Raw genomic sequence first — 21,966 nt, 5'->3', positions numbered from 1 at the left:
GCAGTTCCACGCGAGGGCGTCAACGAGTCGCTGCGGCCGATGGCTCAGCGGGAACTACATTATCCAGGAGCCCGTGCGCCGCGCAGCGGCGGCACTCTTAAGGGAATTTCCGTACGTGCGGAAGTCTTCTGGGAGGGACTTCCGGTATCTTCGCGGCGGACATTTTGTTGGCTCTTGGTCGACCCATCAGAGCATAACATCGGGAGCTGTGGTTCGGTTCAGAGGTGACGGAAAGTGAGAAGGCGCGAGAGGCTACCCTGTCCTCGATGCAGAGTGGCTCGGTGGTGGCAGCGCTCGCGAGAATTCCGCCGCCTGGCCGAGCGACGGCTATGCCCGGTTTCCGACCTGGGATCCCTCCCGAATCTGTGTGGTCCAGACTGTGATGGCGGCGGCTTTGGGGACGGACCGGCTTAGGTGGGTGCTGCGTTTCCCGGATCTTGACGCGTCCCGCCCCCCACCTTCGAATCGTAGGACCCCGAGTGGTGCCTATTGAGGCTCTTCTGGTCCAGACTCCAGGGCGTTTGCAGATGGAGCCGCCATTTCTTTTTTTTCTTTTTCTTTTTGCGGTACGCGGGCCTCTCACTGTTGTGGCCTCTTCTGTTGCGGAGCACAGGCTTCGGACGCGCAGGCTCAGCGGCCATGGTTCACGGGCCTAGCGGCTCCGCGGCCTGTGGGATCTTCCCGGACCGGGGCACGAACCCGTGTCCCTTGCGTCGGCAGGCGGACTCTTAACCACTGCGCCACCAGGGAAGCCCAAGCCGCCATTTCTAATAGCCAGTGTGGTGAGACGTTTAAGAGTGGTACCCCGCCGAGCCACTAGCAGAAGCAAAGATTTGGGGTTGTCACTGAGTCGGGAACTTTCGGGAAACTGGGGTGTTCACATCTTAAGGAAGCAGAGAGTGTGAGTAGTAATGCCTGGAACGTCAGGGTGAGGCGAGTGCTTTCATTAGGCGGACGTTGGGAGCCGTGGAAGAACATGACGTGATCAGGGATTTTTAAAAGTATTCCCAAAGCTCAGGGGAAAACAAACTAGGGTGGGGTGGAGATGATGAGGATGGAGGCAGGGAGACCGGTGAGGAGGCCACAAACTCCAGGAACGTTGTGGTGGTGACTGTACCAGAACAGTGGCAGGGGAGGGATTGGGACTGGATAAATCATTAAATTCTGGAGAGATTTTAAAGATAGAACCAACAGAATTTTCTGGTGTGTTAGATACGGCTGTGAGTGAAAAAGGGATGTGAAGGACCACCCAAGTTTTGTTTTGTTTTTCCCTGAACATCTGAAAGAATGGAAATGGGTAAGTTGGACGAGGGAAGCACCTTTCAGGGGGAACAGGAGTTGGACTTAGGACATGGTAAATCCATAGTGTTTCACAGTATTGGCGTTACATAGGCATTTGGATATGCTGGTCTGGAGTTCTGCACAACAAGCTGGGCTGGAGACCTCTGAGGAGTGAGGTCTTATCAAAGCCTGGAGATGAGATTTAGGGGGAGAATGTTAAGGTTGTTATTTTATGTGGTCCCTGAGGTGAATGAGTACTGGGAAAAGGGATGGACGTCCCTGAGATTTCCTCCAGAAAGGAGAGGTCCTGGAATATGAAAGGGTTATGGGTGGTGTCAGCAGAAGAGAGGGCTGTAGAGTATTAGGAACCTGACCTGAGATGGAGAGTAAGGTGTAAGGTGCTATAAATTTGTCACTCTGTGGACTCAGCATGCCCCTCTGTGGAGCCGAGGAAAAGTCAGCCAGGCTAGTGGAGCAGCCCCACCCCAATCCAGGGCACTGTTACATCAGTTCCCTGACTTATCAGGTGAGGAGAGATGATGAACACCTCTAATGAAGGGCCACCAGCATGCTCACCTTCAGAGGAATATATACCAGGTAGGCTGGTTTGGTGAAAGGATCTAGTGTATACCTGGCAAGTATACGTTAGGAGGCAGTTAAAAATTAAAAATGTTTAGGTATGATAAATTTATACCACTGCTTAAATGATTGAAAAACTTGTCTCTAAGTATGTGATTACAACGAAAAGTCTTAAATATCAAGTTTTATTAAAGACTTAAAAACAAACCCAAAACTTACAAGAACCTATTATGTACTTCATTCAAGCCAAAAACATTTGCAAAACTGTTAAGAATGTGGACGGTAAAAGTGAATTCAAAGGTACTTGACGCCTAACACATCTGATACAGACAGCCCTGTTAGGTGGATACCACCATTATCCCTGCTTTGTACGTGAGAACACAGAGAAATCTTGGATCATGGTTACATAGCTGGTAGGAGGCAACACTAAGGTCTGAGTATCTTAAGTTAGACAATCTGAAATCATCCTCAGCAAAGGGCAAGGTAGGGATGAGAGGAACAGTTGTCTTTGAGATCCCACTGTGGTAACCTGCCACTCCCAGCTCCCTCTTCCTGCCAGATTGCTGTGATGTCAGAAGTGATTAAGATCCCTGGATAGGTGAGTGCAAAGTGTACAGGTCCTCAGTCAACCATGACCTTGGCAACCCATTATGGCAGATAATGGTGTCTTGGGAATCTTAACCTACCCTTCTGCCTGCCATTGGGTTTGGGGATCCTGGTGTCACCAGAGACCTTGTGCCCTGCAAACTATTCTGGAATTATATGGAAGGGTTTCCATTTTCAGCAAGTAATGGGAAGAAGTATGGAACAGTGCCCATGGGAACCAGCATATGCAAATACATCACTTGAGACTGAACTGGTCTTGTTCGGGGAACTTTAATTCTCCATTATGTCTAGTGATCAGAGAGCAGGGGACAGGTTTCAGCTCTGAAATGGCAGCCTGTGGAGCTGGGCTTCTGTTCTGAAAGTGGTGGGACCCATGGAAAGTTTGGACCAGAGAAGGGAGTGATCTTATTCTGGTCAGGGTTTCTCTGGCTGCACAGTGAAGAAAAGACTATGGGGGTAGTAAAGAGGACTGCTGATGATGGCTGGGCCAGAGTGGTGACTACAGGGGTAAGAGACAAGTGCTTGGATTCTGGTGGGGATTGTTTGTTTGTTTTTATTTTTAAAGTAGGACCAACCAGATTTTCTGATGTGGAGTGTGAGAGAAAGATGGGAAAGGGTCAGAGATGACCCCACAGTTTTTTGCCTGAGAAGACATAAGGAAGAAGAAGGTCTCAATTGAAATAGTGAAGTTGGTGATGAGAGTAACTTTCAGAGGTAATATCCAGTGTTAGGTTTTTATTTATTTTTATTTTTTGCGGTATGCGGGCCTTGCACTGTTGTGTCCTCCGCCGTTGCGGAGCACAGGCTCCAGACGTGCAGGCTCAGTGGCCATGGCTTATGGGCCCAGCTGCTCCATGGCATGTGGGATCCTTCTGGACTGGTGCACAAACCCGTGTCCCCTGCGTCGGCAGGCAGACTCTCAACCACTGCGCCACCAGGGAAGCCCCAGAGTTAGGTTTTGATCATGTTGAATCTGCAGTGGTCCAAAGACATCTGAGTTGATGTATCAAGTGGACAGGTGGACACATGGGTATGGAGTTCAGAGGAGGGATTCAAGTTGGAGACATCCACAAGGTGACAGCCAGTATGTGATTAGGGTAGAGCTGTGTATCAGATTTAGAGAGAGAACCTTTATGTCATGGTCGCAGTGCCTTTGGGGGTCTGGAAAGGAAGTGGGCACAGTGGAGTGGAAGTAAGAGTTACCTTAGAGGCAAGAAAAGGGAGGTTAGTGTCCATGGTGAGCAGGGAAAATAGGATCTGGCAGTTGATGAAAGGGAGAAAGTAGACATGAGATGAATTCTGAAGTAAAGCAGTAATAGAGATGACATGAAAGACCAAAGCTGGTCCTCCTTCCCCTCTCCGTGTGCTTTTCAGGTTTTTGTGGTGACCTTTGGTGGGGACTGGGGAGTTTTAGTTGAGCTGGTAGGTTAGTTCAGAGCTAAATTGGGTCAGCTGCAGAGTCACTATGCTTGGGGTAGAAGGCCAGTGGGTATGGGCTTTGAATGAGAGTTTAGTGGTAAGTGTTAAGCCTGTGACTGATGAGGGTATAGTATCCCCAGCATGCAGTAGCAAGGTGGAAAAGGTCTGGCTTTATCTCATAATCTGCATATGCTTCTGAATTGCTGAAATTTAATCAAGGAAGGAAGAAATTAAAAGCTGAGTTTGGAAATACCTATGGCAGTGGAGGCTATTGACTGGTGATGGATGTAACCCTGGATGCATTAACCAAACATTCTCTGGATGCCATGTGCAGGTTTACATCTGGGAGGTACCTACTTTGTGAACCTCCTTAGATAACGAGGGAGGTGTGGTCTAAAGAGTGATGTGTCCATGGAGATGGAATCTGAATTCATGGCCTGGGGGCTCAGGTACTGAGGGATTTAAGGGGATGGTGGAGGTCAAATTTGTGTGTGAGAGGCATAATCTCTGGATCCCATGGGAGCTAGCTGGCTGAAGAAGGGTTGGTTCCTGCCTGCCAGGCCCAGACTATACAGTGTGTCTATCTGTCCACTTGCTTTTTGTTCTAGGCTGGGTGAAATGATTAATGGAAAATGAGGAAAGAGGTGGCATCAATTACACCAGGGCCTGCTGTATTGTTTTGCGTTGGGGAGCTGGGGAGGAATGTGAAATTGTGGTGGATACACTGGGAATCCTGGGGAGAGAGGCTGCCCTTGTGCTATTGTGCTGTTCATGTAGGATCCTTTTGAGGGTGTGTTTGTGCATTTTTCCTGGGAGAAATGGGGACCTCTTGATAAAGCTCAGAGACTCTCATATCACAATGCAGTGCCTTCTATGCTTTGCTCTTATGGTTTTCCTGGGTAAGGCCCTGCATATCCCAGTTTTCTGGGCTATGTTCTGCTCTTCCTGTTTTTCCCCTAGAAGTTGCGATTTCCTTCCTATAGCTGGACCGTGAGCACTCCCTCACATACATCCTCTGGGTGCCAGGTCTTAGCTGGGTATGCTCCCTATGCTTCCTGACTTCTGTTGCCCCAAAATTGCCAGGAAGGATTTGAAGGTCAAGAGTCTTATGGTCAGCCCAGTGGATACTATCCTGCCTGGCTTCTTCCTGGGTGGATGGCTCTGTCTACACTCATGGTGCATTTTTGCTCCAGATTATGTCCCCTTTCTTTGATTGACATTCCCTTGGGCCTATCTCTGTCATGAATTATAGTTATGGTCACTGATTGTGGGGCCCATAGATTGTTCCTTTAAGGTTTTCATTTTGTATTTAATCTCTCCTGGGCGGGCTACCCTGGGCCATTGCTTTCCTCTTCGCTTGCCCTGTCTTTCCTGTGTGACTTGTATCTTCTAGATCCTCTGTGGTTGCTGAGCTGTAGCAGGGGAAAGATTAGTGCCTGATTGAGAGGTCCTGACTAGCCACAGCAAAAGAGACATGGACAGGCCCTGGTGAGTGGGAGCCTGGGCAGGATATAACTTCAAGGATGGATGCAAATAGCACCAGAAACCTGTCCTATGCCCACTGCTCTTTGGTGCCCAGGCTATAGGCCATACCTTATTTCTCTTTTCCTCCCAATTCTGGACTCTTTACATACTTTTCACCTCTATTCTGATCTGTGACCCAGGGCTGCCCACCCCACTCATCAGTGCTCTCTACTGCTCCCTCTGTGGTGCTCTCGTCTGTTGGACAGTGTTAATGTGTCATGAAACATAAGCATGTACTTAAATAGTTTTTGAATACCAGTTACTCATTTTAAATCACATTTTCTGGGCCTGGACATAACATTTCTGGATAGTACTCACCTGTCACCAATAGTCAGTCAAGGCCCTTCTAAAAGTCATTTGCAAGGTGTGAGTTGGAGATCTTGCCTGCCTCTTCTCTCTCAGCTACACCCCATCCTGTGTCTTTGCTGTAAGACCTTCCCCATTCTGTGACCTACAGAGTCCAGTACTGCACAGCAGCTCTTTCTTTAACCTAATCCCAAAGCTGCTGTCCTGCCACCAACCCTGTGGACTCAATCCTGGGTATGCTAGATGCTAGATACACATTTGTGATGGGATTGCCCACTCCCACTGAAGACAGCATGCTGTTCAGCAGCATTTTTCTGCTTTCAGGTTGTTGGCATGGAGTGGAGAATGAAGAGGAACCTTCTGAGCAGAGTGTTTCTGTAGCAGTGTCACACGTTCATACTTTCAAGGCAGATTCATCGACCCAGATGGCTCACCCCTGTGACTTATGTGGCCCAATCTTGAAAGATATTTTGCACCTGGATGAACACCAAGAAACACACCGTGGACTGAAACCTTACACATGTGGGGCATGTGGGAGACAATTCTGGTTCAGTGTAAACTTTGACCAGCACCAGAAGCTGTACAATGTAGAGAAACTCTTAACAGGAGACAAAGACAAGACCTCATTTGTGAAGAACTGTAGGGCCTGTGAAGAACCTCACCTGTCAGAGAAGCCCTTTGCATGTGAGGAGGAGCAGAAGAACTTCCAGACCAGTTTGGGCAGTCACCAGCAAAAGGCCACCCACAGTAAGAGGAAAACAAGGAGCACTGAGAGTGGGGAGGCCTATCATATTAGACAAATGCATTACAAGTGCAGTGAATGTGGGAAAGCTTTCAGTCGCAAAGATACACTTGTCCAGCACCAGAGAATCCATACTGGAGAAAAGCCTTATGAGTGCAATGAATGTGGGAAAGCATTCAGCCGCAAAGCCACACTTGTCCAGCACCAGAGAATCCACACAGGAGAAAGGCCTTATGAGTGCAGTGAATGTGGAAAAGCCTTTAGCCGCAAGGACAACCTTACTCAGCACAAAAGAATTCACACTGGAGAAATGCCTTATAAGTGTGGCGAATGTGGCAAATACTTCAGCCATCACTCCAACCTAATTGTACACCAGAGAGTTCACAATGGAGCAAGGCCTTATAAGTGCCACGATTGTGGGAAAGTCTTCAGACACAAATCCACACTTGTTCAGCATGAGAGTATCCACACTGGAGAAAATCCTTATGTTTGCAGTGAATGTGGGAAATCCTTTGGCCACAAATATACCCTTATTAAACACCAGAGAATTCATACTGAGGCAAGGCCTTTTGAGTGCACTGAATGTGGGAAATTCTTTAGTCGAAGCTCTGACTTTATTGCACACCAGAGAGTTCACACAGGTGAAAGGCCTTTTGTGTGCAGCAAATGTGGGAAAGATTTCATCAGAACCTCCCACCTTGTTCGGCACCAAAAAGTTCACACTGGAGAAAGGCCATATGAATGCAATGAATGTGGGAAATCGTATAGCTTAAGCTCCCATCTCATTAGGCACCAGAAAGTTCACACTGCCGGAAGGCTGTAGGAGTGCGTCCAACACAACAGAACTCATGGCGAGGAGCTCTGTGTCTGCCTTTAGAGAGGGAGACATCAATCATGTGTCAAACCACATATATCTGGACATTAATACTGTGGAGTATTTTATGAATGCCAGGTGCAGGGGAAGCTTTCAGAAGCTATGTTGCACTTTCAGACCTGCTCAGGTTCCTTGCCAAATTTGTTAGTGCCTGTGGCTGAAACCATCTCAACTCAACCAGCTTACCCTAATATTTTTAGGGGAGGCAGAACTTCATGCTCTCTTCAATCCCTGGAGGAAATTATAAGAAATCTGAATTAAATGGTGGTCCTCATTTGCTTACCTCTGACCGGAAAAGGTATGGACATGATCCACTTTTAGCCAAGATGATCTAAGCTGTGCTCTGGTAGCAGAAAAGGTTTACTTTATTCATGGACATTGTTGGTCTCATGTGATACTTGTGATGAATTTTTCCAGCCTCCAAGTCACCCAGGCTGGATAACTACTTGACTCATGTTGCGCTGGTTTGTGTGGTAATAAATACCTTATTATTTAAGCCACCTTTAATCTCTGAGGTTCTTTTTAGTGTCTGGAGTTGTTTAGAAACCGTTAGACTCTGCCAAACTGAAGAGGTAAACTGTTTGTGGTGGGCTCCCTACTGTGTGCCTCAAATAGAACAGGTTGACAGAGAACAGTTCTCAGTCCAATCTTGGTGTTAATTTCCATTGCTGACAAAAGCTTGGGTGAGAATTCAGGGCTTTGTGGGCCTGATTTTGTCTAGATTTCAGTTATTCGAGGGTCCAGACATCACCTTGAGAAGGGTGGTATTGTAACAACCTACAACATGTTTGGGAGCAGCATGGCTTCAGTGTCTTGTTTTCACCATATATGCCACATTCCCTGGCACTGTTGAGGGGCAGCTGTTCCTTAGGAGCTGCCAAATGCCATATGCCCTGAAGGCCAGAATCTGGTACAGGAGTCAATGGCTGTAAGACTTACTGTGTCCAGGAAGGAAACAAAATTGATGCAGAAACACTGGGTGTGAATAATTGAGATCGGAGAGACTGCTGCAAACGAGAATGGGTGTGTCCATGCTAAAAACACATCCATAAACATTCAAGTCACTATCGCTGGATGAGATCATGTATGGAGATTGTCATGCTCTCTGGGGCTGCCTCATTCTTATGACCAGGGTCAGTGGCAGAGCAAAGAATGTAGTTTTCCTCAATTTCTGTGCCTCCTTGGGCTCTTCAGCTGATGCTGCATGGGCAGGAACCCTGGGAATGAGAATAGAACTGTAGTCAACATGCAGTATACTGCACACACTGTACAGTTTGGTAAGCCTTAATATATGTATACACATTTGAAATCGTCTAGTCATGATATTGGATATATCCATCACCCTTTCTCAGTGCCTTTCCTAATACTTTACCTACCACCCCTAAGCAACCATTGATTGACTTTCAGTATAGATAAATTTGCCTTTTCTAGAATTTTATTTAAGTGGAACCTTAAAAGTTTACTTCTGTCTGCTGTCTTGCAACATGATTATTTTGAGAATCATCTATAGCTCATTCTCTTTATTGCTGAGTAATGTTCTGTATGGATATACCACACCATATCAATATATCTTAAATGATATTTGGAGTCCCCCCCCCCCACAGATTCTAAATATAAAAATAAAGCTGCTGCAAATATTCATGTGCAAGTCTTTTTATGGACATTTAGCTGAGGACATTTCTAAAAAGTGTTGAAAGTTGTGGCCTCATTTCTTCTTACTGATTATAGTAAAATGTGATAGGGAAAAGTAAATATAGGGAAGACGTGAAAAACAGAAAAGACCCAAGACTTGATGATTTGGGAAATTCTCAGCAAATTTTTTTTTAAGACTTTTTTTTTTTTAAATTTATTTTTGGCTGCCTTGGGTCTTCATTGCTGCATGCGGGCTTTCTCTAGTTCAGGCAAGTGGGGGCTACTCTTCATTGCAGTGTGCAGTCTTCTTACTGCGATGGCTTCTCTTGTTGTGGAGCATGGGCTCTAGGTGCGTGGGTTTCAGTATTTGTGGCACGTGGTCTCAAGTTGTGGCTCATGTGCTCTAAGCCCATGCACCACAACTACTGAGCCTGAGCTCTAGAGCCTGCAAGACACAACTGCTGAGTCCAGGTGCCACAACTACTGAAGCCTGTGCACCTAGAGCCCGTGCTCCACAAGAGAATCCAGGACAATGAGAAGCCCACACACTGCAATGAAGAGTAGACCCCACTCACTCCAACTAGAGAAAGCCCATGCACAGCAACGAAGACCCAATGCAGCCATCCATAGATAGATAAACAAATAAATAAATAAACCATGCCCTTTGATTTAAAAAAAAATAAAATATTTAAAAACCAAAGTAGGCAAAAGGAAAGAAAGGATAAAGAGCAGAAATTAATAAAATAGGAAATAGAAAAATCAGTGAACTCCAAATTGATAGATCTCTAGGTAGATTGATCAGAAAAAAAAAATTACCAATACGAAGAATGAAAGGTGGGATGGCACTAAAGACATTAAAAGGATTATATGTGATATTTATTTATTTTGTTGCACCAGGTCTTAGTTGTGGCAGGCAGGCTCCTTAGTTGCAGCATGCAGACTCTTAGTTGTGACATACATGTGGGATCTAGTTCCCTGACCAGGGATCAAACCCAGGCCCCCTACCTTGGGGGCATGGAGTCTTAACCACTGTGCCACCAGGGAAGTCCCTATATGTGATATTTTAAACACTTTCCAACAACTCTACAAAAACCAGAAATTGAGAAAAAAATTTCTTGAAATACTCCAACTACTCAAGTTCACTGAAGAAGAAATGAGTAATCTGAAATGCCCTCTATTATAGATATTGAATTGGTAGTTTAAAATTTTCCTACTATGATTTCATGCCAAGATGACTAATGACTTCTTCTAGAAATTTAAGGAAGAAATAATTCCAATACCACTCAAATTATTATTTTTTTTCAGATGGAAGTCTTCTCAGCTAGTTTTGTGAGATTATCTTTAACTTGATACCAAAATCAGGCAGTACTGTTAATAGCAAACTGCAGACCAACACCCACATGTACATAGATGAAAAACATCCTTAACAAAATATTAGGAAATTCAAAACCCTGTCATAATTTGGGATAGAAATGATCATCTTTCAGGTGATTAAAGATGCAATTTACTGTGAAAACATGGTAATACAATACCTGCATGTACCAAAACAGCTTCACGTGGGAAAAGCACAAGGGATAGAACTTCCTGGAGAAAATGACCAATCTGGATCTGACCCTGTGCTTGATCAGATCTCCTTTGATTTGAACCACTGATGCTCTGTTTTTTTCTTTTACAAACTGCATTGTAAATACTGTCTTTTCTATAAACAATAGTCTGCCTACTCCTTGGCCAAATATGCTCCTTGCTTCTTTCATGTCTCTTACTTTTGTGTGACAGTTTTTCAAGAGACTTTTCTGTACTCCCTGTTTTCCTATCCTGAACTCTTATTTCGTTTCTGTGGGATCTCACCCTGTCTTATGACTGATATACCATCTAACAGTTCTCAAATGGATGTATTCAGCCAAGTTACTTCTCCCAAATTTCAGATTTGTACCTAACTCCTACTGGACATTATCCTTAGATGTCTGGCAGGTACCTGAGACTGAATAGGTTCATAACCAAGCTCCTTCTTTTATTTTTCCATATCTTGACTTTATTTATTTATTTATTTATTTTGCGGTATGCGGGTGTCTTACTCTTGTGGCCTCTCCCATTGCAGAGCACAGGCTCTGGACGTGCAGGCTCAGCGGCGATGGCTCACGGGCCTAGCCGCTCCGCGGCATGAGGGATCTTCTCATACCAGGGCACGAACCCATGTCCCCTGCATCGGCAGGTGGACTCTCAACCACTGCGCCACCAGGGAAGCCCTTGACTTTATTTTTTAATATAGAAAATGCACTTTTGGAAGCCAACACTAATTTTCCCCCTAACATAATTCTTTACCTGTTAAACAAAATAAAGTACTGGGACTTCCCTGCCAGTCCAGTGGTTAATACTTGGCCTTCCAATGCAGGGGGTGCAAGTTCAATCCCTGGTTGGGGAGTTAAGATCCCACATGCCTCGGGGCCAAAAAACCAAAACATAAAACAGAAGCATATTGTAACAAATTCAATAGACTTAAAGTACTAATTCTATATACATCACATGTACCATACAAAAATGTATCCAAAGTTTCTATTTCCCTAAAAACCTACTCCAGGGGCTTCGCTGGCAGTCCAGTGGTTAAGACTGCACTTCCACTGCCGAGGGCAGCGGTTTGATCCCTGGTCAGGGAACTATGATCCAGCAAGCCACGTGGTGTGGGCAAAAAGAAATAATAATAAAAAATTTAAAAAGTAATAAAAACCTACTCCAACTTCAACCTCCCCTATTTCTCTCAAGAGCACCTCATATTCCAGTTGTCCAGGAAAAAATTCTCAGACTCATCCTCGAAGCCTCTGTTTCTCTCCTCACGTCTATCACATAGGAGTCCCGTTGCCTTCACCTTCCAAAGCTACCAGGGTTTGACTACTTTTCATCATCCACCCTGCTCCCTCCGAGTCACAACCACCATCATCTCACACTCAGAATCTTCTACATGGTTTCTGTGCTTCCACCTAGCCCCTTCCACAGCATTTTAAAAAATTTATTGGGGCTTCCCTGGTGACGCAGTGAATTACTTCAAAAATAATTTTAAAAACCTTTGCTTTCATAAAGACATTCTCAGGTTTTTTTGTTTTAAATTTTATTTATTGGTGGCACCAGGTCTTCATTGCTGTGCACAGGCTTTCTCTCTAGTTGCAGTGAGCAGGGGCTACTCTTCATTGTCATACGTGGGCTTCTCACTGTGATGGCTTCTCTTGTTGTGGAGCACAGGCTCTAAGTGCGTGGGCTTCAGTAGTTGTGGCTTGCAGGCTCTAGAGCGCAGGCTTAGTAGTTGTGGTGCACGGGCTTAGTTGCTCCACGTCATGAAGGATCTTTCCGGACCAGTGATCGAACCCGTGTCCCCTGCATTGGCAGGCGGATTCTTAATCACTGAGCCACCAGGGAAGCCCTCAGTTTGCTTTTAATGTCAGATTAAACATTGAACACTTTTGGGAATAAGATTTAATATAGTCTTTCTTTTCTTTTTCAGATTCTTCTGACTACAATTAAACATTATCCCTCAGGTACTGATGTGATGGTTTCTACTAACCTAGACTGGGTGATTATCTTCCTCACTCAGATGAAAGTTGGGATCCTGGGTAACTCCTCACTTCTTTGCTTTTATACTTTCACTTTGATCACTGGATGAAGTCTCAGACCCACAGAACAAATCCTCAACTAACTTGTCCTAGCCAACTGCTTAGTTCTTTTCTCCAAAGGGATCCCTCATGAAATGACAGTGTTTGGACTGAAATATTTCCTGGTTGTTGCTGGATATAAACTTGTGTTCTATTTTCATAGAGTAGCCAGAGGGGTTTCTCTCAGCACTACCTGCCTCCTTGGTGGCTTCCTGAGGGGAGGGGGAAGCTGGGGCGAAGTGAGAGTAGCATCGACATATATACACTACCAAATGTAAAACAGATAGCTAGTGGGAAGCAGCAGCATAGCATAGGGAGATCAGTTCGGTGCGTTGCGATGACCGAGAGGGGTGGGATAGGGAGGATGGGAGGGAGGCTCAAGAGGGAGGGCATATGGGGGTATATGTATACATATGGCTGATTCACTTTGTTGTACAACAGAAACTAACACAGTATTGTGAAGCAATTATACTCCAATAAAGATATATTAAAACAAAAACAGGGCTTCCCTGGTGGCGCAGTGGTTGAGAGTCCGCCAGCAGATGCAGGGGACACGGGTTCGTTCCCCGGTCCGGGAAGATCCCACATGCCGTGGAGCGGCTAGGCCTGTGAGCCATGGCCGCTGATCCTGTGCGTCAAGAGCCTGTGCTCCACAACGGGAGAGGCCACAACAGTGAGAGGCCCGAGTACCGCAAAAACAAAACAAACAAAAAAAAAACAACTTTGTCCCAGTAGCTCTAAGTGGATGGAGGTCAAAATTAGAATCCCAAAGTTCACTGGCTTCTGCTGTTCCTCTTGCTGGATCCTGAATCTCCTAGTAAATATGCATGTTGCTATAAAGGTGCATGGCCTAAGCAACACCAAAAATGTAAGTTTGGGAAAAGTATATGAATACTGTTCTGAGCCTACTCCAGACAAACTTACAAGCTCACTTCTGGCAAGGATAATATTTTTCATTGACTGTGTTTTTGTGTCTCATGGTCTGGGCTAGTGGCTCCACGATCTTTGTCCTGCACAGACACAAGCAGCAAGTCCAACACATTCACAGCAACAGCCTCTCCCTGAGACCATCCCACGAGGCCAGAGCCACAGGCACCATCCCGATCTTGGTGAGCTTCTTTGTTTTACTTTATTCTCTTTCTTCCATTTTGACTTTCTGTGTAGTCTTAAGTGTGAATCCAGCCCAATGGCTGGTGAACACATCTGTGTTCGTGGCTTTATGTTTCCCGACTCTCAGCCCCTTCGTGCTCATCACCCATGACAAGCGTGTCTCTAAGTTACGCTTTGCGAAGATTGCTTTTTTCTTCATGGAGTGTAATATGTCCTCTACAGGGCACTAAATTACCCTTTTCCTTCTTTATTCACATGCAAATGTCTACCAAGTGCCAGTTCTCTGAGGTAGCACTGCTCAGTTTGTGGGATCTTAGTTCCCCAACCAGGGATCGAACCCATGCCCCCAGAATGGAAGCACAGTCCTAACCACTGGACTGGCAGGGAAGTCCCATCTCCAAGGCAGTTTTTTTTGTTTGTTTTTCTTTTTAATTAATTAATTAATTTTTGGCTGTGCTGGGTCTTCGTTTCTATGCCAGGGCTTTCTCTAGTTGCAGCAAGCGGGGGCCACTCTTCATCACGGTGCATGGGCCTCTCACTATCGCGGAGCACAGGCTCCAGACGCACAGGCTCAGTAGTTGTGGCTCATGGGCCTCGTTGCTCTGCAGCATGTGGGATCTTCCCAGACCAGGGCTCGAACCCATGTCCCCTGCATTGGCAGGCAGATTCTCAACCACTGCTCCACTAGGGAAGCCCCTGAGGCAGTTTTGATTAAGGTAATGTATTAAAAATTGAATTATAAAAAAACAACAACAAAAAACAGAAACTGCCCTATTAGATTTAGCCAAATCGGGACCTATAGGTAAATAGTTATACAAAGACCGTGAACCTAGTTTTACCACGTCCTTCAGAAATGGCTGAGGATATTTAGAAATAGTATAAAACTTCCCTGGTGGCACAGTGGATAAGAATCTGCCTGCCATTGCAGGGGACACAGGTTTGAGCCCTGGTCTGGGAAGATCCCACATGCCACGGAGCAACTAAGCCTGCGAGCCACAACTACTGAAGCCCATGTGCCTAGGGCTCATGCTCCGCAAAAAGAGAAGCCACTGTAATGAGAAGTCCGCGCACCGCAACAAAGAATAGCACGCCCCCCCGCCCCACCGCACCTAGAGAAAGCCTGCCCGCAGCAACGAAGACCCAACGCAGCCTAAATAAATAAAAACAGAGATAGTATCCCTTGTCAGGGAACTAAGATCCCACATGCCCATGAAGTGTGGGCCTCCCCCACCAAAAAATTTAAAAAAAAAGTATTTCAACTTAAGGTTTTACTTTACGTAACATACTCAGGGATTTTATGGCACTATGTTTTTTTTTTTTTTGGCTTTTCTATATTACCACTGGAATTACATTTCATTTTTCTTTTTAAGTTTCTTTACTCAGTTTTATTCTCCTGTGGATATATAGGGGAGTCTTCCAAAGACTTCATGGGATATTCACAATTAACTGTGTGAGGCTGGAATTCCTCTATGTATTTCAAACAAAACATCCTATTGTATCAGATTGAATGCAGAGGCAATATATTTCATTTCTTGAGAATGTATATACACACACATGTGTATACAATTGTGCACCAAATTTTTCCGCTATAAAGCTTGCTCACACTATTTTGGGTTTACCTTTTCCATTTTTTTAAATAGAAGTTCATATATTCCCTAATATTCTTTTTTTAAAAATTGAAGAATAGTTGATTTACAGTGTTGTGTTAGTATCAGGTGTGTAGCAAAGTGATTCAGTTACACATACATGTTAATATGTATCTTTTTTTTTGATTCCTTTTTCTTATAGGTTATTACAAAATATTGAGTATATAGTTTCCTGTGCTATACAGTAGGTCCTGGTTGTTTATCTCTAATATTCTTTTTGCCTGTGAATACACAGTAGACAAAGAAGAATCCTTAATTCTCCCATTACTTCAAATCTCACAGGACTTAGGTTTGGGAGAGGGGTGAGTACTTTTCATGTCAAACCAATCCAAATGCTTTCCAGTTAGTAAACCAAGGTTGCCAGATGACATTTGCTGACTGCAAACATTGGGTCACTTTCTTCTCCAATTCATAACTATAAAGTGAAAATTGTGGTCTAGGGCTTGATCCTGCTCTGATTAATCTCAGTTTACATGGGAACATGACGCACCCCTAGAGGAAACAATTCCTACCCTACCTTGATGGGATCCCCTCCCAGGCGAAACCACCTCAAAGTAACAGTAAATACTGACTTTGCTCAGACCCCTTCTTACTCAGTCCTTGCTACTCCTTACTTCTATTTATCCTTTCCTTGTTCATTTTATATTTTCTAGCAGCAACAAGATCTGCTCAAAAGAGATCTTAAAAACTCTCAGATGAGGACATCCTGAGTGGTCTGTGGGTTAGATTCCTGGTCAGGGAGCTAGGATCCCACATGCCTCGGGGCCAAAAAACCAAAACAGAAGCAATATTGTAACAAATTCAGTAACGACTTTAAAAATGGTCCACATTAAAAAAAAAAAAAGGGACTTCCCTGGTGGCACGGTGGGTATGACTCCACACTCCCAATGCAGGGGGCCCAGTTTCAATCCCTGGTCAGGGAACTAGATCCCCCATGCATGCCACAACTATAAGTGCACATGCCACAACTAAGGAGCCCACCTGCCACAACTAAGACCCGATGCAACCAAATAAATAAATATATTTTTTAAAAAAAATCCTCTCAGATGTAGTTCCTGTCAATTTGGAAAATCACACAAAACTTACCTGGTATTTGGAGATTAGTGAAGTGCCCTATAGTTTGCTCTTTTTTATCCTGTTAGATTCCAAGACACAGTACCAGGTTTTCAGGGTGTAATCAAAGCTCTTCCTCATGGTATAGGGGTCACAACTCTCAGAATCACTTTTTTGAGAATCCTCAGTAAGGTATGGCACTGCAGGAGACGCTGCTGTTACACATGCTGCGATGACCCTGGGAGTTTATAGACTGTGAAGCAAAACGGAAATTCGATTAAGCCTGACAAATAATATTTAAAACTAATGAACTTAAATTTACGTTTAGTTACGTATGGGATGGACAACAGTAAAATGCATGAACTCTTTCTCCCCTGCATTAAAGAGAGATTCAGATTTGCACAATTGTCCATAATATACAACATGCTTTTCACTGGGCACAAAGGTAGACCAACAAACTTGATTCTTCATCAAGTTGCTTCAGCCAGACTTTTAGTTATTTTCTCAGAAAGGATCCCTCACACAATGGCAGCTTTTGGATTGAAATACTTCCAGTAAACTCTTCTATTTTCTCAGAGTGGCGGGAGGGGATGTCCCTCAACCCTATCTGCCTCTTAAGTGGCTTCCAGAGACACAAGAGAGGCCCCAATCCTCTATTTTTTAGGACATCATTTAATGGTTTTTCCTGATAGTGTTCCCTGTAGTGTATAATTCTTCGACATATAGTCGAAAATTTCCTGTATTATACCTTTGTATAAATGCAATCATATCTTATGGAATGTTTGGTCTAACTTCTTTCACACAATAAATCTCTGTAAGACTCATCCACGTCACTGCATGTTCTCTGTCTTACTCATTTTCACTGATGTTAAGAATTCTATTGTCATAAATTATCTAGCCATTCTCCCGCTGCTGAGCCTTTGGGTTGCTTCCAGTTTGGGACAGGTACAACAATGATACTATACATGTTTTTGTCTACGTATTATAATGCATATAAGCAAATATTTTTCTAGGCTAGAAGTTCTCAAAACTTTTCATCTCAGAACACTTTTTAAACCCTTAAATGTAATTGAGAAATTCAAAGAGGTTTTGTTCGTATGAATTATATCCATTGAGTGTTTTTTCCATTTAAAGATAAATCCCTCTGTAATCTATATGCAATCCATCTGCAATTGATTTTTTCCCTTATTTTATTGTGAAGGTTTCAAATAAACAGCAAAATAGAATAAATTTCATAAGGGACAGCTAGCTGTAAACTTAGCACCTGGCTCTATCCACCATAAATCCATCTTATTTTTTTATACATTCAAAGTAAATTATGCACATTTGTACACTTCCCTTAAATAATTCAGCATGCTAATCACGGAGTTCAATATTTGTTTACAGTTTATTTATTTATTTATTTTGGCTTTGCTGTGCGGCTTGCAAGATCTTAGTTCCCCAACCAGGGATCGAACCCAGGCCCCCAGTAGCGGAAGCCCAGACTCTTAACCACTGGACTGCCAGGGAATTCCTAACAGTCCATCCTTTTGATATAAAATATAGATACAGTGAAATCCTCTAATTGCAAATGGATATTTACCAAGTTATATAGAACATTACCATCACCTAGGGAGTCCTCTCATGCTCCTTCCCAGTCAGCCCTCACCCCCAGTCCTAAAGAAAACAATGGTTTGAATTTATTTTTCCACCAAAGATTAGGTTACTTATTACAGAACTCTATATAAATGGAATTATTTGGTATGTACTCTTGTTGGTAAGGCTCCTTTCTCTCAGCAGTTTTGAAATCCATCCATATCAATGTAAATCATGGGTCCATCTCTCTCTCTCTCTCTTTTTTTAAACATTTTATTTATTTGACCGCACCATGCCACTTGTGGGATCTTAGTTCCCCAACTGAACCTGGGCCCTCGGCAGGGAAAGTGTGGAGTCCTAACAACTGGACCACCAGGGAACTCCTGAGTTCATCTCTTTTCATTGCCAAGTGACAATATGTTATTTGGATACATCACATTTGCTTCTCCATCATCCTGTATGTGTATGTGTGTATATCCACACATATGTACATATACACACACATATATGATTTTTATTTTTAAATTTTAAATAATTGTAGGTTCATATGAAATTGCAAAAAAAAAAAATGTACAGGGATGTCCCATGTACTTTTGTGCTGTTTTCTGCAATGGTAACAGTTTGCAAAGATGTACTAAAATATCAAGGATGGGGCTTCCCTGGTGACGCAGTGGTTGAGAGTCCGCCTGCCAATGCAGGGGACACGGGTTTGTGCCCTGGTCCGGGAAGATCCCACATGTTGCGGAGCGGCTAGGCCTGTGAGCCTTGGCTGCTGAGCCTGCGCGTCTGGAGCCTGTGCTCCGCAACGGGAGAGACCACAACAGTGAGAGGCCCGTACCGCAAAAAAAAAACAAACAAAAAAAACAAAAACAAAATATCAAGGATGTTGCAAAAAACCTGCAAAATAACCAGTTTTTTTTCAGATTACACCAGTTTTATATGTACTTGTGTGTATGTGTACCTGTGTATAGTTCTATGCAATACCACCAAATTCAAGATGCAGAACTTTCCTGTCACCACAAGTTTCCTTTGTGCTACAATTATAGCCTCACCTTACCTATTCCCCCCGCTGCCACCCCCACATTCCCAGTCCCAGGCCACCACTAATCTGTTTTCCACCTCTATAATTTGGTTGTGTTATACATGTTATACAAATGGAATTTTATAGTTTGTGACCTTTTAAGCTTGGCTTTTTAAATTCAGTGTAATGGACTTATGATCCGTGCCAAGTCATTGCGTGTATCAACAGTCATCCCATGTCACTGCTATGTAGTATTCCATGCTATGGCTATATCATTATTCATTTAACTATTCTCTTGGTGAAGGATAACTGAGTTATTGCCAGTTTGGGACTATCACAAATAAATCTGCCATTTGTACAGTGTGCAGATTTTGTATTATTATGTTTTCACTTCTCTGGGACAAATACTTAGGAATGCAATTGCTGCGTCATAGGGGCAGTGCATTTTTACTATTGTAAAAAACTTCCAAACTATTTCCACAGTGGCTGCATCATTTTATATTCTCACAAGAAAGGTATAAAACTTTCACTTTCTCATGTTCACCAGCATTTAGCGTCATCACTATTTTTTCTCATTTTAGCCATTCTGATATATGTATCTGATTCTGGTTTTAATTTGCATTCCCTAATGCCTAATAATATTGAATATCATTTTATGTGCTTATTTGTCATCTGTTTCTCTTCTTCAGGTTCTGTCTTTTGTTTATTTTCCTGTTGGACTGCTGTTGAATTTTAAGAGCTCTTTATATATTCTAAGAACAAGGCTCTTGCTGAGTATTTTGTTTGCAAATATTTTCTCCTACTCTGTAGCTTGCCTTTTCACCCTCTTCACAGTTCTTCAATAGAGAAGAAGTTTTTAAATTTGAGGAAGTTTAACTTTTTTTTCCCATAGATTTTACTTCAGTTGCCATGTCTAAGATCTCTGCTTAGTCGTAGGTGAGAAAGATTTTTTTATGTTTTCTTTAAAAAATTTTTTTTAAATTACTTTATTATTATTTTATTTTTAGGAATTTAAATGTTTTCTTTTAAATTTCTTTAAATTGTTTTACAATTTAGATTCAAACCTGTGATTTATTTTGAGTTAATTTTTGTATATTGTTTGAGGCTTAGGTTGAGGTCGGTTTTTTTTTTTTTTTTTCCTATGAATGTCCAATTGCCCCAGCTACATGTGAGTTGTTGTGTAGGATATCATTCCTCCATTTAATTGATAATGCAACTGTAAAAAATCAGTTGGGGGCTTCCCTGGTGGCACAGTGGTTGAGAATCCGCCTGCCAAAGCAGGGGACACAGGTTTGAGCCCTGGTCCAGGAAGATCCCTCATGCCATGGAGCAACTAAACCCATGCACCACAACTACTGAGCCTGTGCTCTAGAGCCTGTGAGCCACAACTACTGAGCCCGTGTGCCACAACTACTGAAGCCCACATGCTTAGAGCCCGTGCTCTGCAACAAGAGAAGCCACCACAATGAGAAGCCCATGCACCACAATGAAGAGGAGCCCCCGCTCAACACTAGAGAAAACCCACATGCAGCAATGAAGACTCAATGCAGCCAAAAATAAAATTAATTAATTTTAAAAAATCAGTTGGAATCTATATGAAAAATTAACTGGAATCCTTATGAAATTCATCTAAATTTATTTTTTTTACATAAAGGTTGCTGTTTGAATAAATGATGCACCATTCACATACTATCTTTCTCTACAGGCATAATTTGAATGAAGGTCCTCCTTACCATGCCCATGCGTGATGTTACCTTCAGGAAATATTCTTTTGTTTTCTTTTTTTTTTTTTAGCCACGCAGCATGCAGGATCTTAGTTCCCTGACTAGAGATTAAACCTGTGACCCCTGCAGTGGAGGCGCAGAGTCACTGGACCGCCAGAGAAATCCCCAGGATATATTCTTAAGTGAAAAAAGGGAGGTGAGTTATATCCACAAAAATTCAATTAGCTATCAAGTTAAAAAGAAAAAAAGAGAATTTTATTCAAGCCAAACTGAAGATTATAAGCTGGAAAGCAGATTCTCAGAAAGGTCTGAGAACTGCTCTGCCTGTTAGAAGTTGAAGGCACAGTCATATACATTTTTGAGAGAAAGGATTGTACATCAAAATGACATATATTTTACATAAAGTCCACCAAGGATACAAAGTCCAGGTAAGCACATACAAAGCAAACAGCAAGTCACCATGACCCCCTAGAGAGCTGGGAATGAACACCATTTTAAGAAGTAACACTGCTAAGTGCAGAAGAAAGGAAAAAATTGATCATTACGATTGAGCAGGCACTTCCACCTTGAGAGCTCTGGTTAATGTGTAATGCAGATGCACACTGCACATTAGGGAGGGAGGGAGGAGGCTCAAAAAAACACAAAGAGAATTTTATGTGTAATTTTTCTTGTCCTGTCTTAAAGTATAAATTTTACTTCTGGGACTTCCCTGGTGGCGCAGTGGTAAAGATTCTGCCTGCCAATGCAGGAGAGACGGGTTCAAGCCCTGGTCCAGGAAGATCCCACATGCTGCAGAGCAACTAAGCCCGTGTGCCACAGCTACTGAGCCTGCGCTCTAGAACCCTTGAGTCACAACTACTGAGCCCGTGTGCCACAACTACTGAAGCCCGTGTGCTTAGAGCCCATGCTCTGCAACAAGAGAAGCCACTGCAGTGAGAAGCCCGCACACTGCAACAAAGAGCAGCCCTGCTCACCGCAACTAGAGAAAGCCTGCGCGCAGCAACGAAGACTCAACACAGCCAAAAATAAATAAATAAAATAAATAAATTTATTTAAAAAAAATTTTACTTCCTCAGGTAGAGTGTACAGTATTCTACAATTATTCTTATGATTATGAAGGAATAAGAATATAAATAAATGTAAATAAACACACATGCACATATATACAACTGCATTTTAAATACATATTTTAATATTTTAAAATATTTAAGAATTAACTAGAATCTTAAAAGA

General features: G+C 43.2%; 1 protein-coding gene and 1 long non-coding RNA gene across 10 annotated transcripts in view; one reads left to right on the top strand and one right to left on the bottom strand.

Annotated features, from left to right (window-relative positions):
- Positions 1–101: 101 nt before the first annotated feature.
- ZNF134 (zinc finger protein 134) lies at positions 102–21,522 on the top strand. Of its 9 annotated transcripts, none has more exons than XR_003430941.1 (4): positions 300–414; positions 12,457–12,490; positions 13,596–13,713; positions 20,812–21,522. XR_003430941.1 is itself a non-coding variant. In XM_027097495.1 (3 exons), the coding sequence occupies exon 3, from the start codon at positions 6,141–6,143 to the stop codon at positions 7,278–7,280; it is 1,140 nt and encodes a 379-aa protein (XP_026953296.1). In that variant the 5' UTR covers positions 321–414; positions 5,279–5,373; positions 6,040–6,140; the 3' UTR covers positions 7,281–7,831. The 9 variants fall into 9 exon arrangements, 3 of the variants coding, with proteins under 3 accessions (XP_026953295.1, XP_026953296.1, XP_026953294.1); XR_003430939.1 differs by having other exon boundaries at positions 20,715–20,818; XR_003430942.1 differs by lacking the exon at positions 20,812–21,522 and adding an exon at positions 19,902–20,334.
- Positions 7,948–21,966, bottom strand: part of LOC113615279 (uncharacterized) — a 43,265-nt gene continuing 29,246 nt past the window's right edge. Inside the window, exons 2-3 of the long non-coding RNA XR_003430948.1 lie at positions 16,447–16,666; positions 7,948–8,548 (exon numbers count right to left, since the gene is read on the bottom strand). This is a non-coding gene — a long non-coding RNA (uncharacterized LOC113615279). The remainder of the gene's footprint in view (positions 8,549–16,446; positions 16,667–21,966) is intronic.

The sequence above is a fragment of the Aethalodelphis obliquidens genome, unplaced genomic scaffold (genome assembly GCF_003676395.1).
Source record: "Aethalodelphis obliquidens isolate GAN/ISIS:26980383/991018 unplaced genomic scaffold, ASM367639v1 scaffold113, whole genome shotgun sequence".
In the NCBI taxonomy this organism is placed as follows: Eukaryota; Metazoa; Chordata; class Mammalia; order Artiodactyla; family Delphinidae; genus Aethalodelphis; species Aethalodelphis obliquidens.
The sequence above is the reverse complement of the archived record's forward strand: the minus strand, read 5'-3'. Positions and strand labels throughout refer to the sequence as shown.